We start from the raw sequence: 25,950 nt of genomic DNA on the forward strand, positions 1-25,950 counted from the left end.
CTCTAATAGAACAGTCATTCCTGGTGTATAATCTCCTACTCTCTGTTATGATATCCACCATTCCAGATGTTCTCACACAACTCCAGCTTTAAATAGTTCTGAAAAAAACACAATGTTTCTTGCATATACTATAGTATGTGCAAGATCCTGAAAAACAGCTAAAAATTAAAGTGGGTTTTTTCTCAAGAGAGTTAACATTTCAGCCAACCAGATAATTAGTGGCGACAGCAAAGGTGTCAACAACAGACACATATGATTTGGTTCCATTACAAGTTTGGGAAAGGGCTGAAATGGATGTTGTACTTTTATGACTTCCCCATAGGAAGTGTATGGTGAAAATTTTGATTGGCAGTAAATATCATGTCGGACATTTGAACAAAAAGATATTGAAATAATTTTAGTGGGTCAAGCAGTACTACAAATGAGCCAAATTTCAAGATCGTGTAATTAGATCCATGAGTTATTAAATGTTTTTGAGGATCCAGCTCAACGCGTACATACTATAGTGAAGCAGATTTAGTCACTGCATTAATTTTTGTGATAAAAAAATAGTTTATCCTTTGTTGGGCCTTTGCTTGAGTAGATGCTATAACTGCTACAGTTCACAACAAATATGATGGCATCACATCTAGTAGATATGATTAAACACAGTATCACTGTAGGCTAATGAAGTGCAATAAATCAACCATAGTCAAGTGTTCATCATAGTAAGTGGCTATTAATATAGCTGATGTATCAACTACAGATAGAAGAAAACTCAAAATGCAAAATTCAAAGTGTATAATAAAGATTTCCCATATGGAAGGAAAATTGATGTGCTTTATATCACAGAGATCTATTCATGAAAAGTCAAGAAAACCACAACAGCATGCTCATTTGCACACATTATAAATGTACATACAAACACGTACAGTTACCACTAAAACGTACATTGAATCCTCCTGTGGCGGTCATTTTTTGCCCACTAATATCACATGTACTACAGAACAAATGATAGAAACTGTATAAGTTGTAAATAAATACTTGTAACTGACTGAGTGATCAACTGCCTAACTTAAATTGATGTTGGAGAATTTATTATCTGTTAATTACTGTGGGATTAATCTACTGGCCAAGTTCTGGGAGCTGGCTATTAATCCATTTAACAATGACTTGGCCAGGTAACACAAGGTCTACAAAATGTAACATACTGTCATAAGCATGTTTTACAGTAATCCTTTTTTCTTACAGATTAAATCTGATCATGACCAACCCACTCATGGTCAACTTACTCCCCAACTGACTAAATGCTAACAACTGACCAACTGACCAACCAATGGACCAGCTGTAGCTAAAGCTATGTGCAGTCAGTCGCCTGTGGGATAGCTTTAAAAGATTATGAACACAGGAAGTCATGATCAGAATGTTGATATCATTTGAGTTCAGAATCCAAGCAACACCTCATGTAATTGTTCTATGGCTGCAATGATGTTAATATTTTGTTTACATTTGTGTGCAAACACACACAGGCATGCACATGTACACACACGCACACAGACACACAAACACATGTACATACACAAACAGAAAGTACAGCCTACACAGAGTCATGCTACAGTACTAGTGGCTAGAGAACTCTGTCCGCCATGCAGCTGTAACACTGCACGGAAAGTAAGATGTCCTGCTGGTGTCAGCATGTAGGAAATTTTTTTAATGATTCCTTTAGAATTTCCTATTTGAGTTATCATGCAGGAAATGTTTTTGAACATTTTCTGCCGGTACAATTTCCTGTTAGTGTCACATTGCAGTAAATTGTTTTAACATTTACAAGAAATGTAGATAAAATCAGTATTAAGATTTTCACCACATTCATGACTAGTGAAAATGCAGCTGTAAACTGATCAAATGGATACTGCAGGTTTCTTGTGTTTAGCTCAGTGTAATACTGAGCCAAAACTTGGTTCTCAACACAACATAGGCTTTCAACATCATATAACAGAGTGTCTCTACAACAATGTGTAACACTGTAACCCATATTATGCTGCTGCAATAACTTTTTAGTGGTATATGAATTGTTATACTAAGGAAGCTCTATTTTACTTTTAAAATTAACTTTACGTGATGCCAGAATTGTATCTAAATCAACTACACCATATTTCTCAGTGACTTACCGTGCTACAGAAAAAAGAAGCTATGGCATACAGTGATAATACTCAACCCTTTAGGGCTTTCAACATGACAATGTAAACAGTCAACACACGGAGCTGGATAGTTATGTACTGTATGCCAAGGTAAATATTACATGAATTTATGGCCTTAATTGTGTGTTACACGTTGTGTCTTTGTACAATATGGATGTTAGAATTTGTCATGAATAGTGACAGACAGCTGGGGAGTATGGCGTTGTGACAAAGTGTTTATTTTAGTAAATATCTAGCGATGGCTTTACTTACTGTTTCAGCGGTTCACCATCTTCATGCTATGTACTTTAATGTATACTACAATGATATACCTTGATTTGTGGAAAGGTACTGATTACTACAATAAAATAACCTGCACTTGGTTGCCAGGAGATAAAAAAGAAATAGTGCATTTCATGAATATAATAATAAAGGAAATGTAAGTGGCTATGAATATTATACATGTACACCATAAAAATTTCCCCTAGTGTATATATAAGGAATGGGAATATATGCCTTTACAGTTATGTGGTTGATTATGTGTAACATAGCTACAGTGCAGTGACTAAGTTGATGCCATCCTAGCATTCCCGGTTATCGCTCGGGTGACATATTATTGTAATGTTGCTTTACATTAATTTTATAACTGAAGCAAGCTATCAACTTAGCTATGATGACATCACATCATTTTACATTCATAGCTAGTTTCTGTGTGCATTAGCTGCATCATACTGTCTACATTACCTGATACATGATGCACGCAAGTCTACATTGACAATATACAATATGGCTAATCTCAACTCTTTGGTCAGTCATGGATGATGTTAACACAGTATACTGTAATGTTGTGACCTCCCCTAGTCTCTGTTGAGGCACCACAGCCAACTGTGGTATATAGTCTTTCCTGCAATCCTATAGTGGATGGTTGTCAAACCAACAGGTGTTAGTCACTGCCACTGGGCACTTTCTGACAAGTGTATGTAATGTATAACAATAAATTACTGATTTTTGATTGTATATGTGTACTATCAATAGTTCATAATAAAGAGGTCTTATAGTATGGACTCTTGGTACAAGAAGTTATTGGTAGAACTTTATTGCAGGAAAAAAACACTATTGACACTTAGATGGTTTATTAATTGCAATGTTGGTTTACAGTTAAATGGCTTCTATCCATGCAAGAATTATGATGTAAGAAAACAAAATGTTTGCACTCTCATATGGTGGTCTATAGCTAGTATCACATTAAATTTTTTTAGTTCACAGATTTACTATACAGATTTGGAGACCTGTATGCCTTAATAACATTATGAGACCAACTAGATGTGATCATCATTCACATGTAACTAGTAGCTAGTAATGTGCAAGGACTTGCATGAGGAATAAAGTTCTCCTAAAATTAGCTATTTGCTAAGAAACTGCATGAGTGAGAAAGGTGGTGGCAGCTAATTGGTCATATTCATAGAGTTGAAGAATTACACATAACTATATTCAAATGTTTTGGTAGACCTTTTGGTTAAATACATAAACTATAGCTACCTGCCCATTTCTGGTCACCTCTTAGCAGCAATGTGTGAACAAAATTCTATCATGTCAGCAAGGTAAGTGTTTAATCTCAGAGGCTCATAAGATGGAATGCAATCCATCTATGTGCATGTGTCCTGCTTAACTATGTTACCTGATCCTGCATGTTGGTAGCTGCAGCTTTATGTGTTTAAAGTGTCAAGTGTTCACAATTTTTTCACAGCAATATGCGAAACACATTGCTCTTCAAAGCAGGCAGTGAAGTGTAGCTTAGTAATCTACTCTATGAACTTCCATACTGGGCATCTACCACAGCGTTAATGTTATTTCATTAGTGGTTATATCCATTTAGTGGCTTGAAGTAACAGCTGTTAGTGTCTTTGTGTCGCCAATGCTTGAAAGGGACTTATATACTTTGCTATTCATTCATGTAAGCATGGCCTATAGACATTTTGAATCACAAAAAAACTTCTATAGCTGCTAACGGTCTGTCACTATCAAATGCATGAATTTTAGTAGGCACAATCAAAGTTTGGTAATTGTAAGGTTTCAGCCAGGATTGATGCTCAGTTGCTGTTGCTGCTTCCTTGAGCAAGAAAGGTTACTCACATTGCTCCGGTTTACCCAGTTGTTAAATAGGGACCTTTCTTAAATGGTGACTTTTTTGGTAGCCCTACTTTTAAATGCTTTTGGTTGAATACATATTAAACTATAACATTACTTTGTTTTGTTGTAAATGAATTTCTAGTCACCTGTTAGCAACTATTGTGTGCACTATAATACATGTCTACATGTCAGGAACATGCATTAAGCATGTAGCAAAGTAAGTTTCAATCACAGAGGCTCTTGATGGAATGCAATCCGTCTATGCACATGTGTCCTGCTAATGGTGGTAGCTAGCTTTTTCTATATTAAAACTAACTTAAAAGTGCCAAGTGTTCACAATAATCTCCACAGTGATGTGTGAAGCATATTGAGCAAAAGCTCTTCGAAGCAGGCAGTGATGTGTAGTGCAAAAAATTCTATGAATTTGCATACTGGGAATCCACCACAGCACATTATTTCATTAGTGTTAATGGTTATATTCATTTTAATGGCTTGAAGGAACAGCTGTTAGTCTGTGTGCCAATATAGTTTGAAAGGACTTATACTTTGCTATTGCTTTTGACTCATGCATGCATGCTCATGCTTACTGTGTACCTGAAGAGATCACAGTTATCACACACAAATCTTTGGTCAGTGCTCACACTATGTTGAGGGTGCGTGGATGACACACACTTGCGTTGAGATATGCTTTGAGAACACTAACACACTTGCTGACAACACAGCGGCAGCAACAATACTGAACACTCTGTTGCAAAGTCATTTATACAAGATGCTTGCCCTACTTACTAAGTAGACTAGGCACCACAGCCATCACTAAATTTAATTATTGTAAATAGCAATTACTTAATATACAAACATGTACTTAACATAATTCATAATACTTACAAAAGAATTATAAAAGTCACACGCACTCAATACAGCATATACACACAGTTAAACTCTTTCAGCTTAAAAGTACTCTAAAAGCGATTCCCGATAATGGTTGTATGTAACAGTAACACCTATAGATTCAAGATTGACTTTATCTTGACGTATAGGAACATTGTGGGCTTCTTTAGGTTCATCACAGGGTTTCTTTATCTTCTTTAGCTGCTTATATTTTTCTTGTATTATCTTTGCCATGATGTTGTACCAACTCTTCTTCTGTTTAACTGTGTTATGGAGTTGATGTAAAATCAATAAGCAAAACAGTAAAAAAGCACAATAACCAAAAACTGTCACAACAATATTGACATCATCATACCCATTCATGCTGGGATAAAAGTAAAGTGTCAGTGCCGACATTAAAAGAAATATCTCCTCAAAAATTAAATCCAAGAAGTTTATCATAGTACTTTTGAATGGATGAATGTATGCCTGTATGATAGCAAACAAGCCAACTCCAGCTATGCTAGTTACCAACACCACTTCGGTAAATTGAACTACAACTGCATCTACTATTGATAAAACAACTAAAACCAGGATTCTGACTCCAAACCAATAGCGGTACTTGTCTTTGTATGGAGCAACAAAACAATCAACTAAGGGAAAAAAGTAGCTCAACTTCTTTGACCGCAAGACAATTTTTGGAAATGTGAAGCCAACGGCAATGGGAACAATAAAGAGAAAAAGGAACAGTAAGGATGTGATGAATAATGCAATGTGGCCTCCTGTAAAATATTCAATATTAGGGTTAGACCTCCACACAACAAGAACACCATTTTTAGCAGAATGGTGCACTTGCAAAAATGATATTGTTTCAATAACTGTACGCAAAATTTTCAAGTATGATAAAACTATTAGAGTTGCCAAAATTGAAAGTACTGAGTGAGAAAGTGTATTTATGTTATAATATTTCATAACAAACACAATAGCCACTATCAATAGCCCAAGATACATAGGAAAAACAAACTGCAATCCTGTTTTGGCAAGTTGGGACATACCATCATAAAAGCATATTTCAAATCCTAATTCCAGGTTGATAATAGAGATGAAGGCTCGCAAAAATGAAAATTTGGAAATTTCAGTATTAAAGAACAGCTCTTCATTGATGCTTATACAATTGCAGAAAAACACAAGTCCATTGATTGCTCCTAGCGTCACAGTAAGCTGCAACTGGTAAATGATAAATACTAGTAGTATTCCCAATAGACCATATAGTAGAATAGTTGTCAGCCAAACATTACTGCATTGTTTACAAGTAGAAGAGCCAAATACTCTACTATATCCATCCACACAATCACCACATGCTCGTCCAGCATGATTGTTGGCACACAAAACGTTTTCAGAGCTCAAGTTGAACATTTCTACATAGTTATTACAGTGTGTTGGTAAACAAGACTCCATGTACTCTAAATTGTCTTGGATAATACCTAGCCACGAATGCATGTCTTTACGAGCAATAGCACCAGGAGAACAATGAAAGTCTTCTCTAACATGTCTTTCCATGAAAAAGCTATCACAGATACAACCATGCTTGTTTTCATCATTTGATATCTTCTGCATAATATATCCTCTAGGACAGTCATCTAAAGTTATTTTAATAGAAACAGATTCCAATAAATTTATTTCTAAAATTAATAATCCATTGTCTGGTTTGCTCTTGTTAGCTTTAACATACACTGTAAACTCAACTGGAGTACAAGTAGTTCTGTAGACAAAAAATGGTGTTTGGAATTGATCATCTTCCAACACTAGTGAACCGTTTTCTCCGATAATACTACTAAACAGCGATTGGGCATATCCAACGTCACCAACTACAGTAAGAGCAGTCAAGTTTATGTTGAACGTCCAACCAGGTACAACAGGTTCTGACCAATTCACTGTACCTCCAGTTAAGCACGTGGGAACATGGATACTATAGTTCCCGTCTTTGTCACAAGGACAGGATACCAATGCAAAAATGTAAACATGGTCACTCATAGTCTGTGATTTAAAACTGAAGACTTCATGGTATACAGACCGCCGAGTATTCTTTTCAACAGGAACTAACAGATCCATTGGTATCCCAACCGAAGTTCCAGGGTACCAGGTACACAAATAGAATACATTAGCATTGATTGATTCAATCGAACTATTATCACCAACATAGTTCTCTTCAAATGTAATGGTAAGATTTAAGGTAGACAATTCATCATAGTCTGTTATTGAGTTATTAACACCGTAGAACTGTATAGGGCAGGCATCTTTCGCTTGAAAGCCTGTGTCAAAGAAACGCATATAAATTCCTCCTCCTCCTTTAATTGCATAGTTATGGCTAACAAGAATGGTACTGCCTGCTTCAATGTACAATACAGTATTTTGTAAGTTAATTGCACCACCAAGGAAAGCACTGTTGTGCTGTAAAGATACATTTCCTACAATACTCAATTCACCGTTCTGTCCATAAAATACTGATGCTTGATTGTGCATGAAGTTACATAATTTATTACATTTCAGACTGACCTGACAGTCAGCAAAATAAATTGCACCTGAGGTATAGTAAATATTTACAGTAGGTGGTACTATATTGTTATTCACATTTATATCCTCCAGGTGTACAAGGAGCTGACCGTTAGCAAGTACATGTGATGATAAATAAAATGGCGTATCTTTAGCATAGATAGCCGAGCCAGCTTTAATCTCATTTGCAAAAAAGTTACATTGTTTAATGGTGGCTATTATTGATACATACGCTGGTGAAATCTTTTCTAAATGTATTGCCACTCCAAGTCTTTCTCCACCATTTCCCCCTAGTTGTGTAAAATTAGAGTGTGACATTGAAAACATTTCAACAACTACAATGCTGTTAGGTGCAACAGATTCTGAAAGTTGTAAATAGTAAAAACTAACTCCACCACCACGATACAACTGATCCTTAACTAGATCACTGCCGTGTCTGTTATTGTCTACAAATTCACATCGGTCAAAGTTGGTTTTGCTGGTGAGACTTGAAATAGCAATGATTGCCACACTACCTGCGAACATCCCATTATTATTATGAAACACTGAGTTAGATATGTTGCTGGTAACATTGTATTCATTTTGTGTGTAATAGAAGGTGATGCCTGCTGCTCCAATGATGGGAAGTCGCTTTCGAAAGAAACCAGAATTGATCACATTAACGTAACTATTAAAATCCTTGAATGGTATACCATTCTTGTTGTTCTTAAAAACACAATTATCTATTGTGACAACATTATCCGTTATATTAAATCTCTTACCATCGTTACGGTAAATGAAGACAATTCCACTTCCAGTACATAAATGATCAGTTCCGTTATCATTGCACTTATAACTCATACACTGTCGATCATTTTCAAATGTGGTATTGGCAATCATTAAGCTATGCAACTCTACAAATCCTAGGGCATTTACCAAGACAATACTATATCCAAGTGTCCTATCCATGTTTACATTTCTTAATCCTATGTTCACAGAATTATACATCAAAATGAACACTCGTGATTGCTCCCCGAAATATGAATACATGCTAGATGTACGATACGTTTCTTTAATAGACTCATCAACAACATAGCCACAGTTTATGAACTGTATGTTTTGAATAACAATACTAGAAGAATTTATAAACGCAAGCATGAAATTGTTGCAAATAATCCTTGTGTCATTTCCAACACCAGATATAGTTACTTTAGTTTTATTGTTAAGTAGACAATAAGAAGACTGTGGTTGCTTTGTGAGATTAAAGTTTCCCTCACCTAGATGAAGATCTATGTCACTTGTGTGGTTAAAGCAATTGCATAAAAAATAGCTCAAATCTCCAGAGCAGTTTCCTTCGGTGATATCACCTTGATTACTCTGATCCACCATGATACCACTAACAGTGAACATCATTAACATGATAATGAAAATGTTGCTGAACATGATGTCATGTAATAACCCCTACAATGCACAAAGGCTGCATAACAAGACTATGTATGACTTAAGGGATCCAAGTTGTAAAACAATATGTATGAATGGTGGTATAACATAGCTATAAATTCTGTATATTTACATGTTATTACAATTATTTTGTTCAACGCTAGAGTAGGGATTTTCTCACATGGCTAAATTGCAAATAAATTTAGCAATAGAAATTGGCGACTATCTGTGTATTCTTTGATATAGTAGTGAAAACACCTCAAGTATTTTTCATGGTATTTAATATACAGCTACTCTGAGGAAAGTGTTGATTTACAATATTAATACCTTGACAAGGTTTTTGTATGAAGAAGATTATGTAAAGATGAATGGTGAAGGCAAGGCACAAAAGGCAGGTAGTTATTGGAGTTTGTCATTGTAATTTATACTAAACAATTAGAGGCTTGGGCCACGAAAAGCTAATTAGATGTTTCTGTTTCCCTTCCTAGTCATTTTTTGCTGAATGAAAATGTTGATGAACATGGTGTCATCTAACATCAAATACAGCATTAAAAACAAGAAAACACTTACAGGTGGCCAGATATAGAAAGCATCCAAACTCGAATTTTCATCTGCCTGACAGCCTGCCTGACTATGGTTGCAAGGTTGGAGGCCAAATGAAGCAGCATACAGCCACCATTTTATGGCACATTTACAAACTCATCAGTGGGATGTGCCTTTAGGGGTTCCATTGTGTGCATGCCTTCTCTGCCTGTCTTTCCTTTTATCTTCAATTGGGCTGGTCGTCTTCTCTTCATGCAACAACACCCATATCAAGGCATTAATTTTCCATATTAACACTTTCCTTGAGCAGCATATTTAGATGCCTGTAACTTAACGATGGGTTCAAGGCCATACCCATTAAGCGATCTTTGTTGCTTATAACAATCGAGCGCGAAGACACACCTCTCATCAATCTATTTACTCGAACACTATGACCACATCCCTTATTGGTTTTACTGTATTTATAATAGCAGCACAGTGAAAATAAAAAATAGTGATCATGCCTCAGTCTTGGTAGGGACTTAAGATACTCTAATACAGCAGTCACCCTAATAGAGCAGTCACATGTGTATAGCTGTATACATATATTGTATGATACAGTAACAAAAACCAAACTAGTATGTTAATTTAAAAATGAAGTAGGGATCCAAATGATAACAAGTAGTGAAACAGGCAGTCTTTGCATCCCAAACTACTCCAGCCTACCAAAATTGGTATGGGCCAATTTTGACTGGGCAGATGAATGATGGTACTACAGCATAGCTCTATGGGAAAATCCCCTACTTTGGCATTCATCAAAATAATCATTATAACATTCCAATGTAGAGATTTTCTCACAGAGCAAGGTTGCAATACCATCATTCATCCCTTGTTTCACTATTTTTTATTACTTGGATCCCTACTTCATTAATTTTAAATATACTAGTTACAAATCAGACATCACTCCGACTTTTCTAGACATGTGGTACACAATTAACAAAAAGACTGTATTTTGGGGATACACTCTAAAACAGCAATTTAGATATTTAAAATAAAACTGACTTTATAAAGAAGTGGTCTTTATAAAGAGATTTCCACTGGGTGAAATCTTCTAATTACACCATTCCATCCCACTGAATCCACAAGCCCATTTTTATGATTGGTGAACCCACGCATACCACAATAGAATGGAAGGAATGATGCCACAGGCATTGTGATAACATTCAGAGCCAGATACGTCTCTTTGCTGACGACTGCCTAGTTTATAGAGTGATACATACACCACAGGACCATGATATTCTTCAGCAAGATCTCAGCAACCTAACAGCTTGGGGAAGAGATTGGTATATGGAATTCAACGTTTCCAAGTGTAGCATTCTCCAAGTAACTACAAAACAACACAAAAGTACTTATGATCATATCATGAATGGTACCATACTAAACATTGTTTCTCAACATCCATATTTAGGTAGAACACTAGACCACAAACTATCCTAGCTGGCATCCTCACATTGAAACACTCTGCCACAAAACCAATCGCACACTGGGATTCCTTAAACATAATATGTACAACCTTCCTAGACATCTTCGTCAGCGTAGCTATAAACAATTGGTTTTACGAATGGTTGATTACTGTTCCTCCATCTGGGACCCTTACCATCGCAATGCAACCAACCAACTTGAAATGATCCAACACAAAACGGCACGGTTTGTCACAAACAACTGATGGCAAAGAAATCATCACGACAGTATTACCACAATCCTACACCAGTTAAATTGGCCAACTCTACAAGATCGATGCAAAAATAATAGACTAATCCTTTTATTCAAATTAGTAAATAACCTACTTATTGTTCTGCACTGTTACTTGCCGTCTTCATCCTTTCCAAATACTAGAGCTCATCATCAATTAAAATTTTCTCACTACCAATCAAGAACAGAAATTTATCACAACTCCTTTTTCCCCAAAATGACCATTGAATGGAATTCCTTACCCTATCCCGATCTTCATGAGATTGACATAGACACATTTAGGTCGTACTTATTTACTTAATAATTACCACTGTAATTGTACATTAGCTTGTTACCCCTAAGGGTTTTGCTAATCAACACATAAATAAATTGCTATTGTCTGAACGCGTGCCAAACTATCAGTTACTGGATTAGCAAAGTGGCTATTATGACTTATGTATTCATTTTCAGCCATGTCACACAGCGTTATAAACAAAGAACACTACGAGAAGGACCTCTGCAATCAATTCAGTCACAACAGAAACTCAGACAATTCCTGTAAAACATAGGAAAGCCATCATGCTGCACTAGCGCAAATCAGTAGAGTTAAATGGGACACAAAGGAAGGCACAGGTATGTTCATGAAGCATGCATTGTACATACTGCGGTATACCAAAAGGCACCTGTCAGGCTGAAGTGACATCGAGCAGTAAAAAATCAAGCCTGTATCATTAGCCATTATCGGGTTACGTTTGTCTGAAGGCACTACTTAGTCAGTCACTCAGTCAGGCAATAGAAAATTCCACTAAAATATATATTTTTAAATTTTGTAGCAACTTTTTGGAAGTGTACATACATACACGTTTACAAATTCAGGAAATCATATATAATCTGCATGCGCCTGATTCAAAAAAGAAATATGGATAGGCCCCAGCCTATTATTTTTCTCAAAATTTTACCTATTATGCTTTTGAGCAGTGCTCAAAACTCAAGCCTATCATGCTCAAAATTATGCTTTTAAAAATCAGATTCGAGAAATGGCTATTTTATTAGAGCACATTAGTGTTTTCTGACTGGTGTTAGAGTGACTGCTCTATTAGAGTATCCCGATCATATTTTTACAAAGTATCAGTTATTTTACGTGTTTCTAAATATGAAATGTAATAATAATGCATATTGGCGGTGATCATATGCTTTATTTGAGGCACGCGCATTACATATTTTATTAAATTTCCAAATATCATCCCTATTACGCTAGCATTATGCTTGATACTTTTGGTTACCTATTGTGCTTTAAATTATGTCAGTAAGAATGTGTCTCACCCCAAGTCTCAAAAACAGAAATTTCCATTACAAAAATGTTTCCATTGTTCGACCCAGATATGAATTTGTGAAAATCGGCCTGTAGCTATATATAACACAGATGTACACTTAAGCTGCATTGGCTTTCCTTAGCCTCACAATTATGTGCCTTGATTATGATAGTTACCGGCAATACAATTTAATAGGTGCAGGCCGGATAAATACAACAGTATTTTGATTCCCGATGATGGCATTATCTTACTGGAACTGTCAGTTGTTACCAATACAACTTTGCAGCTGCCATGGCAGCTCCAGGAAAGTAGCTCATTATGGTCCTTTACTTTCAGACCTTGAGAGTACTGGCTTATTTGTTGAACTACATAGTTACAATTGAAATTGGGTGTTTAGGTCACTTCTTGCCATCAACAATATCTAATTTATGTAGAGTCTGTCATCTACAAAAATGCTCGGTTAGATCTATTTTCGAACAAGCTGCTCAAGTTGCCATTTCATGCTCCTATAGAATCTTCAATGCTCATTCATCAGAATTGTTGGATATTACGGAACTTTTAACTGTTTTTTAGTTAATGTTGTAATTGTGTACTGTATTTTATGGTTCGTCTTGCCAGGGATCCGGCTACCTGTAGTTGTGTACCCCTGAGTCTAGGCCCCTTACCTTACCTTGTATATAGCTATTCCTGTATGTTGTCATTATTATGACGTTCACTACTACGCAACCCATCTTGCTAATAGCTTGAGCTAGCACTTCAGTAGCTCTCCAACAAAAAAAATGATAGGTGGTAGTCATCTATAGCTGTCTTCACAAGTGAAACGTACACTTGGTTTCATTCTGCCAGTGCCATATGCATTACAGTATTACGCGAGTCAGGTCGAAGAGACTCACAGACAACCAACTAAAGCATTATAAGGTAAGTGCGGGTAATTCCGGACAGCGGCTAATTCCGGACACTTAGATCGTTCTCAGCAATGGTAGAATCCCTGGGCCTATAATTTGGTATGCTAATGCAGTATCCTATGGCCTATCTACACACCAAAATTGAAGTGAATCCATTATTCCATCGCGAATTTTGACACGAATTTGTAGGGTAATCATGGGTATTTTTGTTCAAAAACTTTGAAAACGTTAATCTATCCAGGCAGACCAAGCTCATATTTTCAAGATATAAGAATATCATAGCCTCGGGTAATTGCATAGCAAAAATCATAAGAATCCATGCAGCACAGGTTGAGTTGCAGTCGATTTTTCAGCAGCTGTTCTATTGAAATACACAGAATATATTCACGAATTACATAAACTTTTTAAAATACGCACAGTTACTGCTTCCTCCCAAAAAGTATGAACTTTCTACTTGATTTATAAGCTCCAGATGAGTGGTACTTTAGTCTCTATACTTTTGCAGGGGATTGGTAACCTGTAGAAGGCGCTACTTGTTTGTTATTCGAAGTGTCCGGAATTAGCCGCATGTTGCATTTTTACACGCTGTTAAATTTCGGCTCATACCTCCTCAGCAGTTGATTGTATCAAAACGAAATTTGTACTGCAGATGCACCATAAGATAGGCTTTAAAACGATTCCTAGAGTTTGCGCTAACTCGTTGCGAGTGCAGTGTTAGAGTGATTTTATCAAAGAGTGTCCGAAATACCCTCAATTACTTTACACCTCGCTATGCACACTCTATCATGCAGTACCACATTTAAAATATTCGAGCACACTTGTAGCGCCATATGCAACATCAGTGACACAAAGAATTATGGCACAATTATGCAGCTGTTCTTACCAATGGTTCACTAGGACCCGCTGCAGGTTACACGATATAATCCGAGATATAATCTGTCGAGGAGATCTATAGCATAATGGTCTCACCGAAACCTTTGTGTGCTTGGTCACGTGACTTTACTTAAATCATGCCCTTCTTTGTAGAGAAGCTGGTGACTCATGCCCATGATTCTCATCAGATACTATATATAGCAAGTCACGCAACTAAAATTTCCCATATACATCTCAGGCCTGGTATATCAAGCTAGGTTTATGCTCTCTAACATAGCCACATATAGCTACTGTATATAGTTGCCCAAAACCAAACAACAAAACTGAAGTTAGTTACACACAAGCCTGTGTTGAGTTGGCCATATTAAGTTGCTGCATTTACGCATATCTACATAGCAGCAGCAGCAGCAGCAGCTGTCTATCTGGATGGACCTTTGCTGTATGCAGCACTAGCCGGCTGCACTGGACTGATGCAATTGATTGATTGATTGATTGATTGATTGATTGATTATTTAAATTCACAGTACTCGGCAAGGCCGTTCTTCTGTACTGGAGATTCCCTTGCTTAACTAGCTATATACATCATGTAAGTGAATACTGGAGTAAATTCCGGGTAAGTCGTCAGCCTAACTGAGCCAATCCTTCAGTGCTGGTCACTATGAAGTGCTAATGATAAAAAAACTCCCATGATAAAAGCTGCCAGTGCTATTAACTGTATAACTATTGGCTTAAGAAAACTAGTAACTAACTAGTCAAATGTGCTGTCATTTTGTGTATGAAGTGACCTGCCTAATGCAGCCACCTACTCAGAATAAGTTGGCCCAAAGGTAGCTGGAATGGACAAGTTTCACTGTATAAAATTAATGTTTTTCTTAAGTTATCTACTAGTAGACTTGCAGAATCTAACATTGTAGCCTGTAGCTATAATACAGCTAGTAGTATGTGACAGTACATGTAGCACCCAAAAACCAGTATGATCATCCAGATTAATTTTAATGATTCATATAGTATACCATTTTTTCCAAACTGGGAAATGCTGGCATTAATTAATTTTATATATACATATAGAAGCGCAAGTTTCTCCCCTTGAAGTTTGGATGGCAATCCGCAAATATTTCCACCTTCAAAAAAATGCTAGTACAGTAAATAGTCCCACATTAGAGTACCCATAATCATATTCACATACCTACTACTTGTCATACCATACATTCTGTATATGCCAAACACTGTGCTACCCACTCCACCACTACATATCATCCTACACATCATGTGACAAGCATGCATATGCTGAACACATGAGTACTTGAATGTGTTGCAATAGGGGGCATTAATTCGGGACTTGCAATTGCTTGTTGTACCAGATTCTGTAAATACCCAGCAAATCATTATCAACTTATTCATTTTGTTCATGTACATTTATAAACAGTGCAGTGCATTCATTTATTCAAGTTATTCATTTACAGTGCACGTCCAACAATGCGTAGTATACACTACACAACAGCACTGCTGGATATGTGCATTTGAATGTGTGAGATCACTGACTAAAATAACCACGCTACCAGTATAGCTCAAAGTGTGAAGCCCAAAGAGTGTACTTGCCAGTCAGATCATTATTCATTGCACACAGCAGTCACATCCTGTTGTACAAAGCCCTCCTATCCCAAGAATCATTTTTTGGGAAACTGCTTGGCTGAACTTAGCATATTATAATGGTATGTATCATTAAGTAACCGCATAATTTCCTTTTTTGTGTCATAAACACCAGCACTACTTCTTAGTTGGCCTGCAAACTTTGTAAATGATTTAAATTTCCAGCACATCTTACACTAATATACAAGTGAAGTAATAAATTTTATGTACATGAAAGAATGTTTCTAAAAATATAATTATTAGTTATCATGTTGAAGAAAAGATTCTCTATACCGGTTGCATTCTGAGTCTTGTTTAGTAATAATAGGTTTGAAATGTTGGTCATGGATGCGATTCAAATATTCAAAGAATTTGCACCTGAGTAAGTAGTCTCTCTGTACTTGAAACAGTTTATAGCGGATCTTTAGTCCAGTACTTGTGTCTTTGATTCTATAATCATAGACATGATAAATGACAATGAAGCAAAATAGCATAAAAGAAAAATACCCAAGAATGTTCACAGTACTATTCACGTCGTCGTCATCTTGATAAAGTATATGTGTAGCAATACATAAAATCAAAAATATTCCCATGAACAAGAGATCAAATACATTTGACAGCAGCGTTTTAAATGGCAGTATGAAAGCTTGTGCAAAGGCAAAAAAGCCTACAACAAATATATTTGACAACAATATTGCCTGGTCATTTGAAAATAGTACAGCTTCTGTCAAAGCCAAGTAAATAAGGAGAACTGCTCTTGTTCCAAACCAGTAACGATAGTTATCTTTGAACGGAGCGGCAAAACAGTCCACCAATGGATAGAAATAGTTCATTTGTCGGTACCTCATAAATCTGTTAGGAAAGGTCAAAACCAATGCAAATGGAACAACAAAGAAGATCAAAAATAACAAAGCTATAATAAATAGTGCGACATGACCATCTGTAAGGTAAGACACAGTAGGATCTGGCCGCCACGCAAAAATAGATCCTTGGTTGGATGATGAAATATCTGTGTAGGTCAATACGTCAACGACTGCATGTAAAACTTTTGCATATGAAAGCAAAAACAGTGTTGCAAACACTTGGACAGTGTGGGCCGGAATAGAAATTCTTTTGTGAGCAAAAATAATTACTATCATTAGCAACCACAAGTATACTGGAAACACAAACTGTAGCCCTGATTTAGTTAGTTGAGTCATTCCATCATAAAAGCATATTTCAAATCCCAGGTCCAGATTGATTAATGAAATAAACACTCTTAAAAATGAAAAATTTGATCTCTTGGTATTAAAAAATAATTGTTCATTTATGCTCATAACATTACAGAAGAACACCAATCCATTGATTATTCCAAATGTGACAGTAATCTTCAATGCAAACAATATCAACACCAGTACAATTCCCAGAATGGCATACAATACTATTGTGGCTAGCCAAGCATTATCACATTTCTTACATGTATCAGAACCAAAAACTCTACTAAAACCATCTTCACATCCACCACACACTCTTCCTGAATGATGATCGGTACAAAGTACATCTTCTTCACTGAGAACAAATGTTATCAATTTATCATGACAGTAAGTAGGTGAACATACTCCAGTATATTGTAAGTCTCCATCAATTGTTGATAACCAAGCCTGCCGATCATGACGTGTAATGTTTCCAGTTACAACACTGCATTCAAAGCTTTCATGCACTCTTTGATTAAAAAACTTATCGCACACACACCCAAACATGCTATTAGCAACATCTACTAGTGTAAATCCAGTAGGGCATCGGTCACTAAATTTAAAGAATATCTTTACTGTGAATTGTTGCAGTAAAGAAAGTTCTAATGTTCCATTTTCAAGAGAACTGTTATGTCTGAAAAAGACAGTGAAATCTACAGTAGTACATGCTTTCTTTACCACAGAAAATGGTCGGACATATTGATCATCATCGAGCAGAATTTGTCCATCTGAAATGTCAGTATGATATACATCTCCAAATAGCTTGTCTGAAAACCCAACTGAACCGACAACATCTAAAGCTACGATGGAAAGGTTGAATGATCTTCCAGGAATAATGACCTTATTTAAAACAAATGACCTTTTTGTTAAACAATCACTAGTGTTATAGGTGTTATCATTATTGCACAGACAAGGCAAATCGGCCAAAATCCAAAGTTGGTCATCAGTAGTGTTATCTGGGATAAATGTAAACACATGGTGATACACAGAATCTCGTGTACCATTAACAACAGGAGTTTCTCTGCCGAGTTTGATTTGAGTGATAGTATCAGGGTACCATGAGCAGATATAAAATACATCGGAACTGATGGATTGTAAAGAAGAACGAGACACTGCAAAATTCTTCTGAAAGGTTATTGTAACATTAAGCTGATTAATGTGAGCAATATCAAATATTTCCTGATCTCCAACAAATTCAATAGGACAGTAATCTTCTGACTGTTCATTGGTGTTGGCAAACTCTCCATATATGGCTCCACCTGATGAGTAAGCAAAGTTATTTTGAAAAGAAAGATTAGATCTTGTGTAAACAAACATAAATGAATCTGATAAATGAACAGCTCCTCCAAATCTTGCCGTATTATTGTGGAACACAGCCGTCCCTGATAACACTATTCCTGAATTGTGCCCATAAATCACTGATGGCTGGTTGCCAGTAAAACTACAAAAATGTTCACAATGAATGAAAGTACGGCAGTTTTGAAATGAAAACACTCCTGTTATTAAAGTTCCACTGGCATGTTCTAAAGTACCATCAGGTGAAAGAGTGTTGTTTATTGCAATTACATCTGTAAAATTAATCTGAATTCCACCACTACTCCCAGACACCAAGAATTGATTTACCTTAGCAAAAATAGCTGAGCCAGAATCAGCTTGATTTTCAATAAAATTACACTGAAAAATTCTTACAACAATTGTTAGATAGTCTGCAGAGTTTTTTCCAATGAAAACAGCTGCTCCTCTATTGCCACCCATTTTTATAAAGCTACAGTTTGATATAGTAAGAATACGAAGCACAATGGGATTACGTTGGACAAGCACAGGAAATAAACCTGGTTTAACCCTTACAATGGAGTATAGAAGCACGACACCACCTCGTTGCTGTGAACCATATAACTTCATCTCATTTGTTTCAAGAGATATTCTGTTATTGTCTTTAAATGTACAGTTGTTAAAGTTTGTTTCTCCTACAGTTGACTGGAAGTGAGCTATACCCACAGTAGCAGAATACGTTCCATTGTTATTGTAAAATATTGTATTGCTTATATTAGTGGTGACTGTAAAATTATGTTGTACATAATACAGAGCAATGCAACCAGCTCCAATCAATGGCACCTTATCACGGTAGTAAGCAGTGTTAACAACATCTGAAAAGGCTGTAAAGGAATCTAATGGTGCAATGTTTTTATTGCCTGTAAAAAAACAGTTGTCAATTGACAACGAGCTATTAAAATCAGACCAATTTGAAAAGTCATAATAATAAAACAAGACTCCACTTCCTGAACAGGAAAAATCAGTTTTGGGACCACTGTCCAAGTCTCTACAATTTTTGTCCTTTTCAAATGTAGTATTTACAACATGCACCTGAGATAATCTCACTACTCCTAGTGCATTTGAAGTGATGATACCGTATCCTAAATTGTTTTTCATAGACACATTGGAAATAGTGACATTAGCTGCTGAAATAAACATTATTGTGAACCTAGATCCTGCACCAAAATATATCTGAGGAATAACATTGCTAAAGCTTTGATTTATCATATTGCTAACAATATTTCCACAATTCACCATTTCAATATTGCTTATTAAAACATTTTGTGTGTTGATGAATAATAAATTAAAACCATTGCAGTAAATGACAGTGTTTGTGGTTGAATTACCTGTAAATGCTATTCTGGTCTTGTCTTGTAGGATGCATGACGGTTGGCTAAAATCATATCGTCCTGGTAAAAGGTGAACATCCACTGTGTCATTTTGAGCAAGACAGTTGCACAAGAACTCGTCTAGTTTCCCTGAACAATTTCCAATAGAGAGAATCTGATGAGAGTTAACTGTCAAGCTATCAGCAACATCAACAGCACTAGACAACAGATGTAACAATATTACTAATCTTGACAAGAATGGTGATCTCATTGCTATAAGGAAGAAGAAATAATGTAATTGCTGGTGTCAGATATATCATACCATACAGAATAATAGTAGACAGATTTCACAACATTTCTACATTCACATATCAAAGTTTTGCCCCACCTACCCCATGCAGGTAAGGAGGGGGAATAGGAGGGGATTTGACCAAACTCTAACAGGACAAATTTGTAGGTCTAATCCCTTCCTTTCTCCATTTGAGTATCTCGATCCTTTGTTACAAAGCATTGCTAAATCCCCGGCCATACCTGGGGTATAACTTATGGTCTAATCCCCTTGCTATGCCCCACATGGGGGTAGGTGGGTCAAAACTTTGATAGTTGCATTACATCATTAAATATTTCTTAAATTGCGAAAAAGATATTAAATTGGTGAATGTCTGTCAGTTTTCCCTCTAGACAAAGGAGTCAAAATGCTTGTATACTAACTAGTCCGGTTTTCTGCAAACAGCGGGGCGGATGTTAAGATCGTACAATCTTGGACAAGACTTTTTTTTAAGTTTTAGACCCTTGCTGTAAGTGCTATCCTACTACAAAGATACAGTTACTAGTGATCATTGTCCATGGAAAATGAGTGAGCAGCTAACACTGATTGGTACTGAGCTAGTTACCAGATATGGTCCATATGATTTGATTGATTTTTAACTCTAGAAAGCCGTTCTTTCAAACACACAAACCCCTGGCCTTGAACACACAGCCAGTCACGTGACAGTACATATTACATCAAACGAACATACCATAATATCTATAAACATACTTAGCTCCAAATAATAATATAGACAATCACACAAGGTAGCTACCAATGACTAGTTGATAAGAAAAAGGCTATATAGTGTATTCCACCAGAAGAGGTCTTGATAACCACGTGATATCTAATTTTCCTTGTATGGGCATACTTGGCTATCTTCACCGAAAGGTCACTGGACGTATTTCGTAGTCAAACTCACGTTTGTAAAGTAATGTAGCTAACACTGTACCGGTATATATTTATTGCTAAAGCTACGTATAACACCGGTTTTTATTTATACGAGGGTTTATAGCCAATCTCGTTATGTACAGACTTGCTCAACCACAAAATTGCATAATACCGGAAACAAAATAATATCACGTGACGATTGTTGTAACACCGGTAATGCGAGAGACCTTTTATCGATAAGGCGATTCTAATGGATTCAGGAGTCATAAAGGAGTTCACCCCGAGGTTCACCCTCAGGCTCAAGCTTACCGTTTCTTCGTGTTCCAGCATATGTGTTGCATTTTGGCCGCTACTGAAGGTTGCCACACGTGGTGCTGATGACCGGTGAGCTCTTGAGGGTACAACTAGTGTCCTGTGTTCAAATAGTTTTCACCTGCTCAGCCTATCATGTTAAAATTGCACCCAAAAATAGTGCTATGTTATGGGTGTAACATGACCAAATTTCAGCTTATTCCCAAGTCAAGTTAGGCCAGGCAAACTTAATAGTTTTGCAGATCAGTCCCCGCCTGCATCCCTTTTTACCCACTGCCTCTAATTTCATTATTGCTGTTATCAATCACAAGCAACACTGTTTCCTCTTCTAGTTGAATGATAACCAGTTGCAATTACACCAGGTGTGTGTATGTACTTCAAGTAAGCTGGGCTAATACTGAGCAAAGACAAATGTGAATTCAACAAGTCATAAATTAAATTTCTAGGCCAACCAGTTTATAATGTACATCCTGATCCTGACAAAATACGTGGTATTGGAGACATGAAAGCAAGCACCAACTACTAATATTTGTCAGTTTTTAGGTATGATCAATCAATTGATGAAATTTTCATACGTACATCTGTGTGTATAATGTGTGTAGGTCTGTACTGTGTGTAGGTCTGTACTGTGTGTAGGTCTGTACTGTGTGTAGGTCTGTACTGTGTGTAGGTCTGTACTGTGTGTAGGTCTGTACTGTGTGTAGGTCTGTACTGTGTGTAGGTCTGTACTGTGTGTAGGTCTGTACTGTGTGTGTAATATTGCACATTTATGGATTATCATTCAGAGTTTGGCTGGAGATGCTACAGAAGAACCTCAAAGGCTGCAAGAAGGAGATTAAGAGTCTCAGTGATTGAGAATGCTGTTAGTAAGTAACTGTGATGTTACTTGTTACTTAGTTACCTGATCACCTAGGTGACACATGTAGCCTTCCTCAAGGCCAACTATGAGTACTTATGAGGAAACTATCGTAAAAGTGACAAGCTGTTAACATCAGCTCCAAAGCCACCATCACCGACTGACGCTGGTCGCTTCAACAATATTGGTTGTCTACACTATCACATGGGCAAGAGTTTGGCATCTTACTACTTCAGCTGTATGATGTCCTCAATGACTTCCCGCCATATCATTGGAGAAAGGTAGGTGGGTGTGTCCTGTGTTGTCATGTGATCTGTTGTTGTAGCAACACTGTTAGGTTGTCCATTGCCAGTACTGGGGGTAGATGGTCGTTGAGTGTTGTTATATAATCTTGGACTACAACAACTATATGTCCTTCAAGATGCTACGGATTGTTAGAAATTATAACTACACTAAATGTTCAGTTGAGACTCAATATTTATTCAAACATATTTTTATACCCTACTTATTTTTTATGCTAAGAAGGCTGGCTATCATTTTACAGCACAGCAAATGTCACTTGGACGGTGGAAAAACATAAGTACTAGTTCTTAAAAGGCTTTATTTGGCTAACCTTTATAGTAATAGATAGCTTGACTTGGAGTATTTCATGACCTCCTGTTCACATGGAAATCCAAATTTTGTAGATGAGAAACAAGTAATCAAGTTTGCCTTACCTGTACAGTTCTTGTTAAATTGCTACCATGATTTTTGTACATTAGCATTTTACCCTTAAGGGGTTTTGCTAATCTATCAATTAATGAATATGGGTGCCAGGTACATGTAATTGAAAATGTTGTAAGACACCTTTTTGCAGATCTGGTCACATATAACATCAGGGTTGAGTATGTAGTAGTATATCCATCACTTAAGGCAAAGAAATAATTCTTACCCTATGACTTATAAATCCCGGATTTAGAGGGCAGTGAAAACTCACTGGATTCTTTGTCTTTGTAAGATTTCACCACTATTTAGAATATTAACTTGCTGTATTTTACCAGTTAATAGTCGCAGCTACTATAACTTTCAGCAAGTAAAAACCCTGCAGCTACTATGCGAAGGCGGCTACTATCCGAGGGCAGCTACTATGAGCTTGTGTGGCAGCAGCCTGCAGCGTTTATACGGATTCACGAGTGACTGACCTTGTTTAATCATCTGTCAATACTGTCATTCATTTTAGCTTCTTTCAAAAATGATATTTCTTGGCTTAAAACAACTCTTTTGCCAGGTTTCTGCTTCAATGTTGTAGTAAATGATACAATGTATGTAACAGCTTAAAACAATGTACCGTATCTGACCGGTTAATAGCTGTGGCTTGCATAATAGCCGCCCCCAGATAGTAGCTGCTCCACAGCCTAGAATTATTGTCATAAGAGCCGCCCTCAGATAAGAGGGGGGCTGCGGCTTTTATCTGAACATACTGTTGCAAGTCTTAATAAGACACATTTGAAAAAAAAACAAAAAACCTTTTGTTAATATCTTGGGTGATCTATTACATGCTTGGCCCTGTCCATCATCAGGTCTCCCCATTCAAAGTTTCCATTAGTACGTCACTTGTGACATCTAATGCAGGTTTAGACTAGCAATTGATGTTATTATGAAGTATGTTCCTCTCTATATTAGGTGTTTACGGCAAGCAGGTACTCTTCCACTGGAGTCGAGGTAATAATCCTGTTAGTATAATGGCATCATCTGTTTGGAACGAGAAGGTACAAACACTGGACTGGGCTACTGGACTGGGATTTTTTTTTCATAATTCATTTTTCAACATTTTTTTGTTAAGCACATTGGCTATTACACTTTCTTCAATGCAATTGCCCACTTGTTTTCATTAGCATGTCCCAAAACTGTAGTGTATGGTATGGGCGAAATATTACATAGTATTTCTTAGATAAATGCCTAATGCGCAAGCATACAATGATGTTAAGCCAATTAATGCATACATAAACACAGTAGTTGACTAGTGGCTGTAGTAGTGGTACATCACACAGTACACATTATTACAACTTGCTACTATACTGCACAATACAGCAGCTACCATGTACGGATGTAATTAGATTATAATGCGTAGCTAGATCATTTCATTCCAAGCTCCTGAAAATATTTATCTTTGTGCAAATGCAGTTAATCTAGAATATCTCATTTTTGTATGGTTTACATTAGGGAAACAAAATGGGAATTAAAATGTTTGCTATATATCAATGTTCACATTCATCTTTATAAAGCAAGTCATTATGCTATGTAAGTAGTCTATAGGGTGCATTGTTGTAGTACATAGACATTTCCGAGGAATGCGTTTTCATTAACGCAACAACTAACAGCACATTCCTGTACCCTGACAATAATATTAAAGATAAAAAGTGAATCACCGGTCCAATGAATTTAAAAACCAAAAATCACCAGTCCAGTAGTCCATTCCAGTGATCCAGTCCACTGTTCGTACCTTCCCAAGTGGCATGCTAACAGCAGGCCTGTGTGTGGGTGTGCAGTTGGCTGTAGGTTTATGTGAAGTTGGTTTGGGAAATTTGTTTACGGATGTGCGTCTGTCCTCACTCACTTGAGCAAAATATTTTGAAACTGAAAGAGTGACGGAAGGCACTGGATAGTTTGCAATATATTTAAGTATGGCCAATCAATTTTATTAACTATGAACACCAGGAGCTTTAAAAAGTTTATGGTGATGTATAAGACTACCATGAGTGTTTTAGCCTGTATAATAAATGATTGTGTGAAGTACATAACACAGATATTCAAGTAATTTTTTGTTTTGGGTTGCCTTTACTAGTTGGTATATTCAGCCATTTCAGCCAGTATACCAAGTGAAAATATGATATCATTAAATGAAAATGGCTGTTGTTAGAATTCTGGAATTGCCAAGTGGATCCCAAAGATGTAACAACGTACTTGTTTAGGCCACCATGTTTTAGCACGCTGGAGTTATATCAGGTCCTTACTATACTACACCTTACATGTGCAAAAGATGTTGAAAAACCTGCTGGTGAACGAAGACCCATTGCCACATATGCATTTCAAATTACTATTATTTTTCAAAATCAATGAAATATCCATGCTATTTCATACAATCATTCATTAAGGGCCAACGCATCAATCAATAACTCTGCATTACTATTATTTACTCTCGGTGATATATTCCGGTATAATCACCCACCCTTTTGATTATTCCTTACCATTTATTCTGTGTACAGATGTGTGAACACAATGCAACCATCAAACACATTCCATCCACTCATTCATAATAATGATCACCCACAGGGTAACAGAGTTACTACCTCAAATTGATTACACTAGTACAGTATGGTGAGGCTCCTGCACACGAAACACCAGATGTCATACACTAGATATGGAGGTTGAGGACGGATGTCATGGAGCAGTGAAGACTGATGAGGACATGTCAGCTACTGACACTTGGATTGGCTGGCTAGCTTTTACTCTATTATGTGACTAAATACATGTACGTAAACATTGTTCATGTTTGTATGGTGATGTCTCATCCATAGTTGCATGGTATACACAGCATAAGACGACACATCTGTTTCTATTCTGCTCAGA

General features: G+C 36.7%; 2 protein-coding genes and 1 long non-coding RNA gene across 6 annotated transcripts; 1 reads left to right on the top strand and 2 right to left on the bottom strand.

Annotated features, from left to right (window-relative positions):
- Window positions 1-5,099: 5,099 nt before the first annotated feature.
- Window positions 5,100-14,615, bottom strand: LOC136264477 (uncharacterized). Of its 2 annotated transcripts, none has more exons than XM_066059231.1 (2): window positions 14,483-14,615; window positions 5,100-9,149 (listed from the first exon to the last, which is right to left on the bottom strand). In XM_066059231.1, the coding sequence occupies exon 2, from the start codon at window positions 9,129-9,131 to the stop codon at window positions 5,238-5,240; it is 3,894 nt and encodes a 1,297-aa protein (XP_065915303.1). In that variant the 5' UTR covers window positions 9,132-9,149; window positions 14,483-14,615; the 3' UTR covers window positions 5,100-5,237. The 2 variants fall into 2 exon arrangements, with proteins under 2 accessions (XP_065915303.1, XP_065915304.1); XM_066059232.1 differs by lacking the exon at window positions 14,483-14,615 and adding an exon at window positions 10,713-10,798.
- A 1,615-nt stretch (window positions 14,616-16,230) lies between these two features.
- Window positions 16,231-21,211, bottom strand: LOC136262738 (uncharacterized). 2 transcript variants are annotated; one of them, XM_066057124.1, is made up of 2 exons: window positions 21,015-21,211; window positions 16,231-20,248 (listed from the first exon to the last, which is right to left on the bottom strand). In XM_066057124.1, the coding sequence occupies exon 2, from the start codon at window positions 20,244-20,246 to the stop codon at window positions 16,362-16,364; it is 3,885 nt and encodes a 1,294-aa protein (XP_065913196.1). In that variant the 5' UTR covers window positions 20,247-20,248; window positions 21,015-21,211; the 3' UTR covers window positions 16,231-16,361. The 2 variants fall into 2 exon arrangements, with proteins under 2 accessions (XP_065913196.1, XP_065913195.1); XM_066057123.1 differs by having other exon boundaries at window positions 20,995-21,211.
- A 372-nt stretch (window positions 21,212-21,583) lies between these two features.
- LOC136264563 (uncharacterized) lies at window positions 21,584-25,903 on the top strand. Of its 2 annotated transcripts, none has more exons than XR_010705196.1 (5): window positions 21,584-22,028; window positions 22,271-22,351; window positions 22,399-22,622; window positions 24,004-24,042; window positions 25,654-25,903. It is a non-coding gene; the product is annotated as an uncharacterized lncRNA (long non-coding RNA). The 2 variants fall into 2 exon arrangements; XR_010705195.1 differs by having other exon boundaries at window positions 22,271-22,347.
- The last annotated feature ends 47 nt before the right edge of the window (window positions 25,904-25,950 follow it).

The sequence above is a fragment of the Dysidea avara genome, chromosome 8 (genome assembly GCF_963678975.1).
Source record: "Dysidea avara chromosome 8, odDysAvar1.4, whole genome shotgun sequence".
NCBI lineage: Eukaryota > Metazoa > Porifera > Demospongiae > Dictyoceratida > Dysideidae > Dysidea > Dysidea avara.